Source organism: Eufriesea mexicana, unplaced genomic scaffold (genome assembly GCF_001483705.2).
Source record: "Eufriesea mexicana isolate 0111107269 unplaced genomic scaffold, ASM148370v2 scaffold3653, whole genome shotgun sequence".
In the NCBI taxonomy this organism is placed as follows: Eukaryota; Metazoa; Arthropoda; class Insecta; order Hymenoptera; family Apidae; genus Eufriesea; species Eufriesea mexicana.
Genome location: NW_016911671.1, coordinates 479,838 through 497,434, shown reverse-complemented (window position 1 = coordinate 497,434; position 17,597 = coordinate 479,838). Strand labels below are relative to the sequence as shown.

The following is a 17,597-nucleotide window of genomic DNA, read 5'->3' as shown; positions in this document are numbered from 1 at the left end:
CTTCGCGGGAGGAAATGCGAGCCAACCCAAGGCAAAGGATACCCTTTCTGCAGCGAATAACGAATAAATCTGTCGACTGGCGGCATCGTTCCTTTTGCTTCGTAGCAAACTTGCCTTTTTCTTCCCTCCACCTCGAGTAACGCGAGATTAATATAAAATATGACCCCGAGCCACGTACTGGGCCAATAATGCCGCGATAGATAATAATGATCGAAACCATGCTGAGCGCAACCAGGCGACCCGCCTTAAGGGGATGAATTAATAACGAGAGGACACAACAGTTTGCTTTCCATGCTTTCCAGGGTGAAGAAGTTCAATCTTAAAAGACTCTATTTTCGTGAAAGGACATAAAGATCTATTTCATTGCAAGTAATATTCAATTAAGATGCCTCTTCGTGTCGGTCTTACGTGTTATCTGAGATCATCATTGCAGTCGAAAAAAAGTTTGAGGAAAATCCTACACAATTATGTTTTTACAAATATCGACACAAGTTCCAAAATTTAGTTGATTTATCAATTTTGATTTTATGGACTTGAATTTTCAAGATTCTGGATTCTTTAAATCGTCAGATGAACACGAGATTTAGGTCATAAATGTACATATAAATTGCTTATAATGGGTTACAGAAGAATCCTGCTACAATTTACTTTGAGTTTGTCGTGGTTTCGCAACAATTCAATGGGGATTTATACTAAATTTTGAATTTTACACGTGACAAATTACTGTAGTGTAGATATTTTTACAATTATTGCGAGATTAATTATGATCACGTCGAATTTTTCATAATCGAAGTTTGTTTAATAGCACAAATATTCCCATTGTTAAAAATTTTGAAAATTGTATCGAAGAAAATTAAGGCTACAAAGAAACAGTTCTCCAAACCTAGCAAGTAGAACCGTGAAAACGAATGTTCTATGAGATCCCAGAGAAGAGAAGGAGAATAGAGACAAGGAGGCATCAGCAAGAACGTGTCACCATTTGCATTCTCAGATGGTATCATTGACACTAAAAGGCTGGAATTGAGCCGATAATAGATTGAATCACGTCCCCTTGGAACGTGTGACGAGCTATGTGAAAGAAACCTCAACGAAACGTCAGACTTCTTTGCTCTAGTCCGGATTAAGCCATTGCCACGTACACGGTGATAACGTTTTCAAAGTGCTTCCTCTGCTTCCTGTCACCCTTCGACCCTTCCCACAACCCGGTTACCTTTCTTCGAGCAAACGAAGTATCGTCTAGGGATCTTTTCATCTTACGAGAGGAAATTAGCAGACTGTGTGAAAAATGGCCAAGGGTCGAATGAGAGATCTCGGAAAAATTCTTCTTTGGAAAATTACTTCGAGTCCTGGTATCATGGGTCGGGTTAATTTTCGTTCTTTAATGATGAATTTAACCAACGAAGAAGAACTTCTTCGAATGTCTTTTACAGATGATCGTCCTAATTAAACCTTCGTCACCTTTCCTGAATTAGTTCAAAATTAAAACAAAATAAAAGAACGTCACAGTTCAAAGATAATTTATAACCTAACCTTTAGATATGAGATGACGAGTCCAGCTCTTGAGCAAACTGATAATGACGATCTGCACTTGCCAGAAAAATTTGAACATTGTTGTATCCGCATCTGAAAGTGTCATATTGAAATTAACGCAGGATCCTCTAAGAAAAGGATACACTCTATCTCTCTTAAAGTTAAGAAAATTAAATTGTCTACTTAAACAGTGCTGACTGAAAATAAATTGCATTTCAAGGAGTTAAGAACTACTTTGACTCAAATAGGTCAAGATTGCAGAGAAAATGGCAAATTGGTAACATGGGAAAAATGGAAAAGGTCACCTCGCAGATTTCGATTCCACTTGTGACTTATAATAAAAATAGTAGAAGTAAAAGCATCGAAATAAATGGCCTGGACTAGTCGAGACGACACCGATTAGATTCCGGTCAAGTTTCATCCGACAACAAAGAAAATAGCAAAGTAGTACGAAAGCGAATTTAATTGGATCGCTGTGTCGAATGGCGGACCACCTCTCCTCCGACATCGGACCGTTTCTCGGATACGTAATTTTAGAACTTGGCACAATTCGATTTTATTTTCACTCGGGCCACGTCGTCGCGACGCCTGCTTGACACTGACTTCGTGCACCATCGTGGCCAGACAACGCGTCTCGATCCCTCTCGATCTCCCCTAAACGAAACGCCAAATCCATCTGTTGCTCTGTGAATCTTCTTAAAAGATATCTGCCTGAGAATCCTCCAATCCGGCAAATAATATCAGAGATTTCGATGAAAGGCAACAAATTCTTCTCTCCTGTCCAAACAACCATAACGTCGGAAATAACATCCGTAAGGTACACGATCATTTTCAGCCAGAACATTCAGAGACAGAAGAACAATAATCAAAAACGTATTCACGATTTCAGTACTTCGTAATTTTGGAAATTCAGGTCTTGGGAGAAAACAGATTCGAAGTGAAGATACGTGTGCTATGAGAAAATGAAAGAAATAGATTTGAGGAATTTAAAAGAAAATTCTATGGAACTAATTCTTTTCTAAATTTTACTCTACTCAATTTATAATACTCTATTCACTTCATACTATGGATAAGACTAAACGTTATTATAATTTTGCTGTTGTTATAGTTACTGAAAACAAGCAGCTGTTTTTAGCAAAATTAATATTGGCTTTTAGCAAAATATGAACCTGATTACGTGCACCTGTTTATCTTCGTTATGCTATTTTCATTTATCTGCGTATACTATAGTTAGGTATACGTTACAGGTACACGTTACAGGTTGTTATTAAATAAACTTGACAAAACGTTCAATCATGAACGTTTTAGCTTCTCGGATAAACGAGTGGCAAGTGAAACCTGCTAACCGTGTCGAGTAATGAATATCAGCAAGAACAAGTAATTAATTTACGTACATTGCAAATATGAATTAATAACCCACTAACCACGGATTCGTGTTCCATAGACTTTTAGCGAATCAAACATCGGAAAGCAAATTTTATCGTCTGCTTGAATATACTCGATCAATGGTTACCATTTGTTACCAACAGCGCTGCACTTGTTAATTAAATTACAGCTGTCACGAGTAGGATTCCAGCGAATATGATAAAGCGGCATGATCGCGATGCTTGTGAAACAAAATCAAATATTCCTCGGTTACTATCGACTAACTCTTTTCCAACAGAGATTTATTCGCTGTGCGAAACGTGTCTATTACTCCCTTGATTTTCTAAGGTCTATCACAAGTGAATTGTATCCTTCTTCTGTCTTCAATCTTCTCGAATTGAAGTCTCGAATTTCGTACCTTACAAGAAATTCAATATTGCAGGAATGTAGAACATTTGCCTACATTATTCGATTCCTCTCTCGACTCGACTTTCAGCAGAACCCTATTCCCTATTCCAGCTTTGCCTACTACTTTCTTGCTTCCCTGAATCCAATGTAGAACCTTGATATTTTTCTTCTATTTTCTACCTTCTCGAGCTAAAATCGTGAATTATCTATTTCGTAGGAAACTCACTCTCATGGTGGATCTTTGCTTCTGCTATTCCATTCCTGGCTCGACTAGACTTTTGACAGAATCCTGTTCGCTGTTCCAATTTTATTCGTTATTCTTTCCCTTCGTTGCATTTTTCTTCTGCTCCGCACATTCTTGAGTTAAGTTGGTGAATTTTATATGTATCATAAGCAACTTACCTTTACAGGAATGCAGAAGAGTATGAGAAGAAGGTCAGCCGTAGCCAAGCCACCCAGGAAGACGTTGGTCGGCGTAGCTGGTAGAGGTCTCAGTCTCGGGCACAACGTCGAACCGATGATGACGACGTTTCCTGAAATAAAAGTACACGTTACCACAACGTCCTTATTTTCTCATCAAAAGTTGATAATTAACCTGCCACGTCTACCCCTACTCGGCAACTTCCGTGGAAGATAGTCGCGGAGGAACCAAGATGACGTCGGGATATCGAAGTTCACGGAACTCGATTATTCGCGAAACCCATGATAATGGGTTAATGATAACTATGCGAAATATTTTTATCAGATTTCTAACTGACGATCGTCTAAATAATGTAATTAATAAAGAGGTAAATAAAATAATCGGATGAATCTAGGTGATTCATCGATTAAAATAGGAATCAATGGAATGAGACGATTAAGCTGGAAATAAAATAATAGATTCTTGAGCAAGGCAACGTAGAATGTTATCTGTTAATTGTCACATGGATGACACTGACACAATAGAGGAAGTCGATGATAAAATTAATCATCGTGTCGTCGTAATGAATAATAACTTTTCAAACTAGTCCACGCAACCTAGCATCTGCTAATGACGATAAGCGAAAAGATATCACGGTAACGAGGCAAGTATTTGAACAGCCTTCTGATGCAATATATTTGCTCGTCATTCCATTGCACTAGATTAAACGTTTTATCAGAAAACGAAAATTGGAATTCCATTTAATTAACAGATACTTTCCACCAATTTTTGGTTACCAAGTTTCTTTTTCGATTCTGATTCGCTCCATCGAAAGAAATTATTTTACGTGCATAGTGACTTAGGTCGAGTCACTAGAGTTACTAATAATTACTACTGTAACTACTGTGAAGTTAAATATGGTGTACATAAATGACGATAATTGAAGCGATACAGCGAAGATAAGTAGATGAATATTATATATAATTACGTTTAGTAAATTGAGTGTACCAATTAAGAGATAGGGTATCTGAAATTAGTCACTTTAATTTGTTTGGTAATACTAATGTAGAACATAAAACAAGAGAACTCGAGGTGGAAGACTTCAACTTAGTGGACTCACGCTTGTCACAAACTTGCTCAACGTTGCCTTAATAATTCGATAATTAGAATAATAAATTCTAAACTTATGTTTCGTAGATTTATGCTACGCATAAATATACTATATTAAAGTAAGGAAGAAAATGAAATATCTATAATTAATGAAATTTAATAATTAAAAAGGTAAACCTTTCTATTGCAAAATTTTCTCGATACCTGCTACTATCACTACTATTACTACTTACTACTATTACTGTCATTACTAATATTTCTACTATTACTACTTACTACAATTACTATTATTACTGCTATTACTATTTAGCACTATTACTGCTTACTACAATTACTACTTGCTGCTATTACTACTATTACTACTTATTATTAGTGCTACTATTACTACTATTACTACTATTATCCATTGATTTAGCAAAAGGTCTATATATTTCTTCGAAAAGTCGAGTATTTCGTATAGTTAAAACTTAGTCGACGTTTCCATGAGTCCAGGAGAAGAAGCATCAAGCACTCACCGATTAATCCAAGGAAAAATGTAAGAGAGTAGACGACGAGGACGGGTGCCAGTTCCGCCCAGTCGAAATGGCTGAACGACTCGTTGATATCGTAATCGAGAAAATCGTTCGTGGCATTAGTCTCGTTCGACATGACTGCGATTAACTTCTTGACGACAATTTAGAGACTGCGTCCACTTGTCGCCTGTACACCGGCACGTCTTCCATCGTGCAAGCTCTTAAACACTTCGCCTAACTGCACCTCGCAATTTGCAATGGGGTGTCCTCCTGTCGCACACCCTCGGGAACCCGGCCCTGCCGCGTCGTGAAAACTCTTCTTCGCTAGATTTTCTTCGCATGCTTCCCTGGCCCGAGCTTTTAGACATCGCCACGACGATACGTGGCCATAACCTTGGACCTAGAAAGGAAGAAAAATGGATCTTGAACTCTCAAAGTCGAAGCGAGTTTGATTTAGAACTTGGCTGAGTTTCTGAGAGGTGCATATGGTCCATTGAGATGGGGCTTGGTAAACGTTGTAGGAAGAAATGAAACATCTCAAACGTGAAACGTCACTTGGCAACGTATACTTATAGTACGTAATATTTATTAAATATTATAAGCATTTTTATTTAAGTTTATCCTAAAATAGGTTATGATCCATCGAGTTAGATAACCTGAGATTAGGTTATGTTTGGTTTCAGTTAGACTTCGATTAGATTAACTTCAGGCGAGATTAATTATGAATCGAGCTTAGATTAAATCACCTTTGAATGAAATTAAATTTGATCTAGACTAGGTTCACGAGTTGACTTTAGGTTAGGTTAGGTTCGATTTGAATTAAGTCTATTATATCAGATTAACGACGGGTGAAATTTGAATCAAGTCAGGTTTGGATTAAATTATCTTCGAATTGGATTAAATGTTGGTTAGGTGCAGACTAGATTAAGTTTAATTTAAATTACACGTATACTAGCTTAACTTCGGGTTGCGTTAAGTTCCGACGAAATTGTCTGCAGTCTGGGTTATGGTTAGGCGACGTTTGAGTTGGGTCCACTTTGGATTAGGTTATAGTTAGACGAAATTCAGGTCAAGTGTAATTACTAAACGCAACGTCCAATAGCGTCAAAGGTCTATCATAAACCAGGATTAAAGCATGAAAGCGTTCTCCATAGTCGTAAGTCAACGTTGACGTAGCCGCTCGTTTTAAGGGAGAAAAATCGGAGGAAGTTAAACGAATCGCGAATAGCTTTGGAAATAGCTTAGTTTCGCAAACAAACTCCGAGTAACAAGCAACCTGATCCCTGAAGAAACTACAACGGACTCGAACAGAGCTTCGAATCCATTTCGAAAGCTACGATCACCACGAGCAGTCTCTTAAACACACAAAGCTGAGCTGTAATTTTAAGATACTCGTATAATGCCTAACAGTGTGTATAATTCGCACGGAAATCGCTTCACGCGTGCTTCTCAACCGTGAGATTCCACCGAGCGTACCTCGAGACATCGGTAGATTACAGGTGACACTGAAAAATACCAGGCATTTTCTCCTCTACTTTACTTTCCTCTTTCATGTTGCTCCGTGAACCATCTCCAATGTTTTTCCGTGCGAAAAATTATTTTCCTTCTCGAAAGAATTCCAATTCCTCGTGTTTCCACACGAGAACTCTGACATCAGTGTCCACCGAGATTTATTTGGAAAATCGGTGGAGAAATCGGTACTATCGGGTCGATTGAGTCGCGTTTAACTTTCTTTCGTTGCAATTTAGCGAAAGAAAATTCGCGGAAACTCGATAAAATTCTCGTGTCACGTCTCTGGTGCGGAATAGAGGACGGCAGCGTTGAAAACATAGGACGGAACTGCTCTCTGTTCCTTTCATCCTCGGTTAAAAAGAGACACGATGCTCACGTGAACCCGTTCCCAAGGCTTTTCCACTGTATTGAAAGCTCGACGAGCTTTCGCCGAGGCGGACCCGCTAAAATCATCAAAACGCGAAACGCATCGCGTTACACAGCCGTGACCCCGTTCGCGTGCTTCATTAAATCCGATTGGCAATCGGGATCTCGTTTCATCTTCGTCGTGGAAATTTCATTTCGAGGCCGAGAAACTTATCCGTGAGTCGCGGGACACGGATCCATCTCCCGGAAGTGGGTTTGTGTTTGGAACATTGTGAATGAGAAGGTCTTTGTGAGAAAAGAGAAGGTCTAAAATTTGGTACCGTGTTATATGGAAACCACGCCTATCAAAGCTATTATTAAAATCTTTTCTATCATACATTCCCTTATCCATTAATGTTATCCATTAATAAATTTTTCAAGCCATTTGAGTTGTTGGAATGTTCTTGTACGATGAACGTGTTACTACGATTTAATTATGACAAATTATGCATCGTATTTAATTTTAATTGATCACTATATATCTCTGTTCCATCCACGATAAAATTGGATAAAAATTTTAGAAATTCTTCGAACTTTGTGCACGTCAAAACACGTGAAATATAATTAAAATTTGGTGATTAGTATAGTTTATAATCACGAGATTGGACGTGAAAAATTCGTGACGAGTTAGACTCGCCCTCCTAGTGCTAAGGGTCGATCTACATTGAGAGAACTTGCAGATTTGTCACGAGCTAATATGTCGAAAGTAATTGCATAAAGCAATTTTTGAAAATTTGAAAAGATATAATTCTAGTATCTACGTTCGTCAAGCATTCTTCTGGCGAGTATCGCGATCTTCTAATTGCAACAGTCCTGAAATACCGCGATAAAGGTAGGAAAATCCGTGTAAAACTGCTTTATTCCGCTAATTATTCACGGTCAGGCGTAGCAGTGGAATTTTAATTTCAAGCACACGGGGTAAGAAGGCGTAGTAATTTCTCTAAATTCGCTGCGACCCGGCGTCATACTTTATCCTTATCGCCATTAACATTCATCACGAGTGCTCGCGTCCGCCCATAAAACCCCTTCCTTCGTTTCCAGAAGTCAAACAATCGACGTCGTGGGTCGCGATGAAACGGCTAACATCGTTCCATGGTCGAGGAACGAGGGCGAGGAATGGCGAAAAACCCTAGGCGAAGAGATTAATTCGTCCAGTGGTGTTCACGGTGGTCCCGATATGTCAGCCATGACACATTCGACTTAGCATGGGTGCTGCATGGAACCGCATTGCACCCACGGTTAATATGCGAAGGGATGCTTCACTTGGTCGATTATCGATCCGACCATTGAGGATGAGAATCGACAAGGGGAAACGCGACCAGCGAAGGGAACGTGGTCAAGATGATTTTGAAATGATCAAACAGAGGAAATGCTACGATAATTTACAGCAGTGATGTTTAAACATGTTGAAATGATAAGGGAATTTATTAAAAACTATGCTGCTCCAATTTTCAATTTAACCCTTTGACTACGGCACACTTTGAAGGCCATACAGTAGGACTCCACTTGTATATTCAAATAATAATCAAGATACTATATTCCACTACGTTAAAACGACATTATTTATTTCTTTGTATTCTGCATTAAATTGTTACTGTACATAATTACAATTTAACAGTATCACAAGCGCAAGATTTCGAAGCCCCTTTAGGCAACTGAGGTAGTCAAAGGGTTAACCCTTTGCACTCGACAGGCGTTCAGTCGCCATTTGATAAAGTTTCGAAGATCGATATTAATTAATACGTCAAATTTAAGATAATGTAACGGTGTGCCAGGTATCGAAATCAAATAATTTTACGTGCCAATTATTATACTATTTCTTATTTATTACTCAACAAAATATTGTCAACTTTATAGCAGAAAATCTTCGAACTCCTACTCTTCTTTAGCCAAAAAATCGTCGAGTGCAAAGGGTTACTATATTAATAAATATGTAATATAATTTTTTATCACAGAATTTTGGTTATTTGTTTACGTGCACCATAAGATGAAAAGAATTAAATAAAAGAATGGAATTCGTTCGATCTATTTAATTTTTGGATTAGTAAAAGGATTAAGAAGACTTAATATTTCTAATGCAACCAACTGTAACGTCAGGAGACAGGTATTTTGTTAGGCCATACCTCGTCTCCTTTAATACACTGCCAAAAGATTGAGAAGATTCCAGTACCCCGAAATAAAGCTCGATTGACCCTCCATGACCACGTGACTGGGAGCAAACACTCGAGAGACGAGAGAGAGATTATATCAATTCTTCGCGAGTGGCTGTACGAGGTGAACTCAGAGAAAACTCGGTTCGTTCGATAAATATCGCTACTGGTCGAGTTCCAGGGACTTCAGAGGCAATTGAGACCACTGATCTTCCTTTTTTCGTGACTTCTCTAATTACGCGTTTCCCGAAATTATTCCCTTGGAAAATAAAATCAATTTATTGATGATAATCCCTGATGAAACGTACCATTTAATTAACCAGATGAATTTCAAAGCTCTGTAAAACTCTGTCAAAATTGATCATCCTCCTGTCAAGATGATTCCATCGCGAGGATTCTGATTATCGAGAACAATTAAGGGATACACGGTGTGCGTGAAATCGCAGTGAAACGAGCAGCTAGTGTAGAACCTAGAGTAGAATCTAGAGTAACACGGTACCCTAAATTTTCATTTAATGTAAAGTAAACTCGACGACTACCACGAGGATTCTACGCTGAAGGTGTAATAAATCTAACGCAATTGCATCGCGTAAATCCATAAGTAGTCATCCAACTGCTCACCCCTGCAGAATCGATAATTGCTATGTACCCTAAGCTGGATCTAGACCTCGCTATCACCGTCAAGCGGACTTAAGCTAATGTACTTTCGCTGTCTCGCGTCGAGTAGACCTAAGCTTAAGTCCCGAAACGAATGAAATATTTCTCGCCTTGTATGCATATGCAATTCGGTCAAAGGTGATTCGATACGTTTTATTCATTGAAATCGGAAGAAGAGGGTTGGAGTTGAGCTAGGCGAACTAGGATCGGCACGTCATAATACGTCTGATCAGTATAACGTCCTGCTAATGATTACGGCTGACACGAGACCACTTATGTTGATTAACACAATCCGTGCCACGTGTACCACCGGTGGTACACGTTAAATTTTATATTCCGTGTAGAAAAAACGACTCGGCAGGGAACGTGTTAATTGTATATATGTATTCTTATCGTGAATAACGAAGTAGCGAGCTATATGAATTTCCGAATTATTCTGAAATTTCGGTTTTATCGGAAAACACCGTGCGACTCGTTACCATGGATGTAATAATAATAGGAAAAATGGTGCAAGTGTGTAAAACGATGTGACACGTAAAATCGTAGGGTAAGACGATAATTATAGGGGGGAAATTTCGGTTAGGAGAATTTCAGTTTGACCTGGACCAAGGTTACAGGCTTGGTTATAGAAGAACTCCCATGACCTAGCAGCTGTCATTTGTCTTTCGGCTGTCGCGAAGCGAACATTAACTATTCCGGGTCAAATATTCCGTTAACATAATTTCTTAACTTTGCTTAACAATTCTGATTATTAATATCATTTAATTTATTAATTTATTTTATTAATTTAATTTTATTTATTAATTTACTTTTACTTATTAATTTATTTTCATTTATTTTTTTTTATTGCAAATAAAAATTAAAAAATTAAATTAATAAATAAAAATAAATTTAAAGATGTTATAAGTGTTGATAATTTTTACAAAAATTAATTTATTACTCTAATAAAATCTAATGATTTACGTTTTCGTTCGTTCGGTTTCGCGTATATATTTTTATTCGATACCGTCCGAAGTAAGTTCGTCCGCGTATGCGCGATTTCGCGAGTGTGTGACTATGTGAGTGTGGAAAAAGTATCAACAAACGAAGAGGAAGCACAGTCAACGCAAACATCGCCAAGCTGAGGAACCAGAACAACACGTCATGCTGGTGGCAGATCGAGGCCAATTTCCAATATCGAGCTATTTCACTACGGTGAAGCGATCAACGTATGGTGAGTCGCATGTTTTTCTACTCCTTTGGTCGCTTACCATGTCGTAGGACGAATGGTCCAAAACGACACGGTTGTACTATGCGTTGCAGGCAAGAAATCCCCTGTTTTGGGGCAAGGGTGGTATTCCACTCGCACCACCTAATATACTCGCTCGTAGTCCCTACCCTTATATGACACTACCGAAACCATTACTTTGTCACACGGTGCTCTATGGTCAAACTAATAATGAGAGGATTGGTAGGAATTCGGTCCTAAGTTTTGCAAGGCATAGTACTTTATTATATTCGTAGGGAGCATAGTAACCACAAGTACGAATGTACTCTAATGTACATTGTTTTCTTTATTTCGTTTCTAATGAAACATACGTGTGTTTCATACACGTATGCAAACTGTCGCAGGATCGCTGTTGTTGTTTAGTTATTTGTATCGTATTTTATTTTGCAGCATATTTTGCAATACTAAATACTAAATACCTAATATAGTAAATACTATACCTAATATACTAATATACTAAATACCTCTCCCTAATTCAATTTTAAATTCATCTTGTAATTAATTTGAAATTTATTTTGTTTGATATTTCGTTTGATATTTTACTTGACATTTTGTTCAATATTTTGTTCCATGTCTTGTACCATATTGTATACCATATTTTAATGTTTTTAGGCATGGGTCTCAAATGCGTAGCCACCTCCACGTGGTGAGACCTGGTAATTGGCATCGTTTGACAAAAATGATCTTTTCGAAACTTGCTTCCATAAATTCTATCAAAGTATCTACAGATTTTCCAAAATAATTCATCTTTGACAAACGATGCCAAGCTAAGAGCTACGCTTAACTGTATGGTGGTCATTGTGCCATGGGTATCAGGCTTGTTAAGAAGAAAGAAACTATAGTCAATTGAATGATTTCAAGGCTACTAATCTGGTTACAAGTTTATATACAGACATTACAAATTATTTATAAGTATATACCCATCCTCTAAAGTACGATTATGCACTTATGTAGCACCCTATGTATACCGCGTTTCGCTATAAATACCCTTCAAAATGGCTTCACGAACCAGTCGAAGCTCGACCAGAGATACGCCAGAAGATCAGCGAGCTTTCGAAAAGATCCTTTAGCAGATGAATGAGCTTTAATTAACAAGGAGACGAAGAAATGTAAATCCTGCTTGATCACTACATCCACTGGGAAAAATTAGAATTTACGCTGGATAGACACGACTAACTAACGGAACAACAAAGAAGCGTGTTCGCCTTTTGCGTCGTGGGAAAACTGCAATGCCATGAATATGCATTTCGATGGCCGTTCTGAAGTACCCTAGTTAATGAGCTTAGTAAGCTCAATCCCCGTTTCAACAGCTTCGCATGCAGTTATCGCAGCATTAGATGAAGCGTGTCAAAGGCAACGAGGAAGGAAAACAGCCGAAGAGGAAAATAAATTTTCGTTCGCAACGCCACAGGATAGTTGAATGAAGCGAATAGCAAAGGCTCCACGGCGGCCATTTCGCGTCGCTCTGGTGCATGAATATGGCGGACCGAGCGAGTCGCTGGACTGGACTTTCGCGTTTCACGACCGACCAGCTTTAACGAGATTCGAATTTTCTCCCATTCAAATTTCATCAAATTTTGCTCTGGTGCATGAATATGGCGGACCGAGCGAGTCGCTGGACTGGACTTTCGCGTTTCACGACCAGCTTTAACGAGATTCGAATTTTCTCCCATTCAAATTTCATCAAATTTGCCATTGAGTCCTGCTCTAGAGGATGGAAAATGAACCGAGCTCGAGCAATGGTTCGAATTGCATTCGATGGAATTACGGACACAACGCGGCTGGACATGAAAGCGACATTCTTAATCGCGATTCGAATAATCGAATTCCCCAGCGACCTTTGTAATCGAATTTTCGACAAATTCCGCATTGCGTCCGCGCTTGTGATATGGGAAGACACAATTTTATGACGCCTCCACGATAGAAAAAGTTTCGGTCGACGTTGCACAGGTCCGAATATCAGATGTCGAACGAATCTTCCTCGTTGAAAGTAGAACGAAGATAACAATCGGAAACCAGTCGAAATGAAAGATATCAAACTTTTTAATTCCCTTATAATACTTTAAATACTTTTAGGTTTATTATATTTGGGTACCTATTACAGATTAAAAATTCTAGCATATACTAATAAGGCATTTTTATTCTCTGTATACCCACGTACTTGGAAATTTATAATTTACCTATATAACCTGTTTCAAGAATTATTTCGAAATATATAATCTTCTATTTTTACATCATTCTTTATACTTTTAAATATATTTACATTACATCACGTAATCACGTAGAAATTGGCTCTCTGTCGTTAGATTTCTTTCATTAGGACCAAGAAACGTACTAAAGGACGCAATTATGTTTCTTCGTTAGCAAAGAAATGTGCAGAGAGTTTAAATGAGAGAATGGAACTCGTCGGACCATAAATTCCAAAGATAATCACAGATGTTCGGCGTAATCCATTACTCTGATAGTCCATAATTTTCCACATTAACCGAAACATGTTTACCTCGCGTCTCTGCTAGTCGTGTTGCTTCGAATTTGAATTTCGTTCGTAATTTCCACAGGATTAGTAACGCGAGCCATAAATTCCGCGAAAACGAAGCTGCAGCGAGGATCTCGGGGAAAAGTGAGAGAAAATATAAATTCGTGTCAGGTATGCCTCAAACTCTGTCACGCGCAATTACGAAAATGACACCCGACGAGGCGACAGAGCCCACGCCAACTTCCGGTGCACTTTTCGACACGTTTTCGCATTAGGACGTTGATATTCGCAAGAGACGGAGCTCGTTAGCACCGATAATTTTACCTGATAAACTTGATAAAACCCTCAATTCACAAAGTAGCATTGATCTACTTTGCGGAATCGATGAGAAAAATAGGGGATGAAAAGGATTAGAGAAGATTTATTCTAGAGAACGAAGGTTTTCTGATACTTCAACGATCGAGTATGTTAATAACCTAATTGAAATCGATATTATCTAGACAGATAAGAATATCAATTGGAAGACCAGATAATCCTACTGCGATATAGTATCACTGAAAGTGCTCTGATTCGTATTAAAAAGAAATTAAACTCGCGATTTCATTGTAAACCCTCCCAAAGATCGCTTTCGAAATTGGTTTACCCCCTGAAAACTGCCAAATTCTCGAGAAAAGGGTGCGATTCACACGAAAGCACCTATACTAAAAACACGCACAATGTTGCGTACGAATAATCTTTGCTAAAAGAGAGGCAAGTGAAAACAGAAATCGACTGGTTCTTCTGCCGGAAAATACGCGTGGATGTCGATGGTGAACGGGCTCCATGCCAAGCGAATCCGAATTTCTGGCTGGGAAACGAATTTCCTATGACAAGAATCACCTGGCATAACAACGCTCTTTCGACCACCGATCCTCAATGTGACAAATCGTGAATTGACCAATAAACAAAACTACTCTGGAACAAACCGATCGATTCTACGTTTCATCAATTTTTCGATTTCGATCCCGAGTTCGTTACAATTTTTCTACGACTTCGTTACGATCCTCATGCCTCTGCGCCGCCCCAATTGCAGGTAGCCAGCCAATTTTTCGTCTTCACGCGGGACACGATTAGCGTGCAATATTTCAAAAAGCGAAAATAACTTGCTTTCGTAACACCTCATCGCGACGATATATCATAAATTGTCGTAAATAACACGGTTGGCGAGATGATCTCTTTTCCGGCATCCTTTAATTCACCAAGTCGAGCGAAATGGATGTCAAGCTGAAGCATCGTTGAACAATTCTGCAGTTCGATACAGACTGAATAACCGCGTGAACTTCCATCATTATCTGGTTACTTGATTATTCTAAAAATTTCTAAACAACGTTTGTTCGCGTTCGCCGATAAGAGAATCGCGATTACGCAACGCGCCATATTGGAGAACCACGTTTCCGTGGCTCACAATCAGCGATAGAAGAAAAGTGGTTCGGAAACTGATCTCGCAAAAGCGCGAGAGTTGATTTCAAACGAACGTGCTTGCAGTAATGGAAAGCGTTAATTAGATGGCCGGAATGTAAAGTGGTAACACGTATTGGGAACTTCAAAGGGACTCTCGGAACGAAGTACCAGGGCAGTTTTCAAATAAACTTCGTTTGCCCGCGCGTTTCATCGTCCACGATCCACAAGCTGAAACTTCCATAACGAAGCACAATTTATGCATCTACGCTGATGCCACGTGTTAGCAATAAACCAGTATTTATAGGACATAGCTGAGCAAGAGTCTCGCTCTATTCTGATCGCGCGCGAATTTCCAACAGTACTTCGCGGAACAACCGGTCACGGACCGTGTAAATTAATCGTGATTCTTCGAGTGGAAAATCTCAGGTATATACAATCGATTGGAGTGATATACAGAAATCGTAAATTTACTGTAACTGTCGACGGTCCAAAATGACGCCATTAATGTCGATGGTCTTAAGACTTGCTGTAATTGTGAGTATGTTTAGTTGTTTTTAAAGCAGCGAGATGAGAAATAATTATGGATTTATTTTTTATTTTAACTTGGTATATTTACTACCAATTTGCTGTCGCTATATCCATTTAATATTTCGGATGCTCGAAAGAAATTTTCGTAAATCATTGTTAGCACTGCTCGACAGCGGAAGAAGCTATTCCATATGGTCAGTGGAGTATATATAGTTGATTTAAGTGATATAGTGAGGTCGTAAAATTATTGTGTTTAATGGTGGTCTCGATTCATGGCCAAAATGGCACCATTGATGTCAGCACTTAGGATGGGCTTCTGTTTGCAAATGTATGTATTTAATTGAAACAGCAATTTAATAATGGTAGATCCTAATCAATGTCTTAAATATTTAAAAGGACTTATATTCCATTTAACATTTTATTTGCAATACTCTGTAAAAATGCATTTCGAATTGACATCGTGTTGATTGACGTTTGAGTTCTTTATCTCCTCAAAATATCTGAAACTGCTGTTTCAGTAGCCGAGACATTTGTATACTCTGCAGTCAACTCATTTTATGACCACTGTACCTTTAGTTACGTCTGGACTAGGCTAATTAAAATTTTATTCTAACCAAGAGAATCAAATGTGAATGTAACTATTATAAGATAGAGTCTATCAGTCCATGTACAAAATTATAATAAATATTTAGGTGACAAGGAAGTATTCGAAGATGAAACTTATCAGCTTGGACAACAATGGCGAAGATGAACGAGGTATTTCCAAAATTTCCAAAACACGTAAGAGAGAAAAATATTATTCAAAGAATTTGAACCACACGAACAGCCAGAATGTAGTAGGCGAATGTTCCCAGTTTGGCCTAGTTCCGAATATTTAGCTAAAAGATGGCCACACAATGCCGCAAAACACACGTATCACTGATTTATGCTCTTCGAGCCAGGTACCACACGTGTCCAACGTACACCTATAAGCAATTCTATTTACGAGCTGCTGACACGTGCGATCTACACATATTGCGTTTGCCAATATTAATACCAGAGGAAAAGGGATTCGACAGTTACTGAAAAGCCTGGTACATTTTTCTCACGAAACCAGTTCTCCATTTCTGCAACCAGAACGTTTCCTATTCCTCCTTTTATCTTACCGATTGAAGAATCACTCTTTGATACCTTCGACTGAGACCTGAATTCAAGTTTTATAACTCTTTCGCTCTATTCTCTAGATCCATATTAAAGTGTCAAAAAGAAACGCGGGAATTCGACAGTTCCTAAAGAACTTGATGCATGTGTCACATAAGATCTTCTTTTATTGGAACCAGGACGTCCCCTGTTCCCCCGTTCATCTTACCGATTGAAGAATCACTCTTTGATACCTTCAACTGAGACCTGAATTCAAGGTTTTTAACTCTATCGCTCTATCTTCTAGGTCCATATTAAAGTGTCGAGAAGAAACGCGAAGATTCGACAGTTACTGAAGAACTTGATGCATGTGTCACATAAGATCTTCTTTTTTGAACCAGGACGTTCCCTTTTCCTCCTTTCATCCGATCGATTGGTGAAACACTCTTTGATATCTTCGCCTGAGAGCTGAGTTCAAGTTCTATATTTTAATTCTATTTTCTACATCCACATCGAGGAGCACTGCAGAGCTTGGTCGGTTTCTGGGAAGCTTCCTGAATCTTTTATGTATGATTGATCCTCCATTTCATTCCACGTATAAATCAGTATCTTTTAGCCCTTTCGTTATAGTTAAAAATACAGGAGTATTTATAAATTGTCCTGAAACATCGAACAAGTTGATGGTTTAATTATTCCGGTCTGTTTCCATCGGGAATGC

At 38.6% G+C, this 17,597-nt stretch overlaps 1 protein-coding gene across 4 annotated transcripts in view; it reads right to left on the bottom strand.

Moving 5' to 3' along the window:
- Positions 1-17,597, bottom strand: part of LOC108551115 (pyroglutamylated RFamide peptide receptor) — a 77,577-nt gene that overhangs the window by 57,069 nt on the left and 2,911 nt on the right. For all 4 annotated transcript variants that reach the window (XM_017905146.1, XM_017905147.1, XM_017905144.1 and 1 more), the window contains exons 2-3: positions 5,329-5,725; positions 3,706-3,836 (exon numbers count right to left, since the gene is read on the bottom strand). In XM_017905146.1, the coding sequence (XP_017760635.1) occupies positions 3,706-3,836; positions 5,329-5,461 (264 nt within the window). In that variant the 5' untranslated portion in view covers positions 5,462-5,725. The remainder of the gene's footprint in view (positions 1-3,705; positions 3,837-5,328; positions 5,726-17,597) is intronic.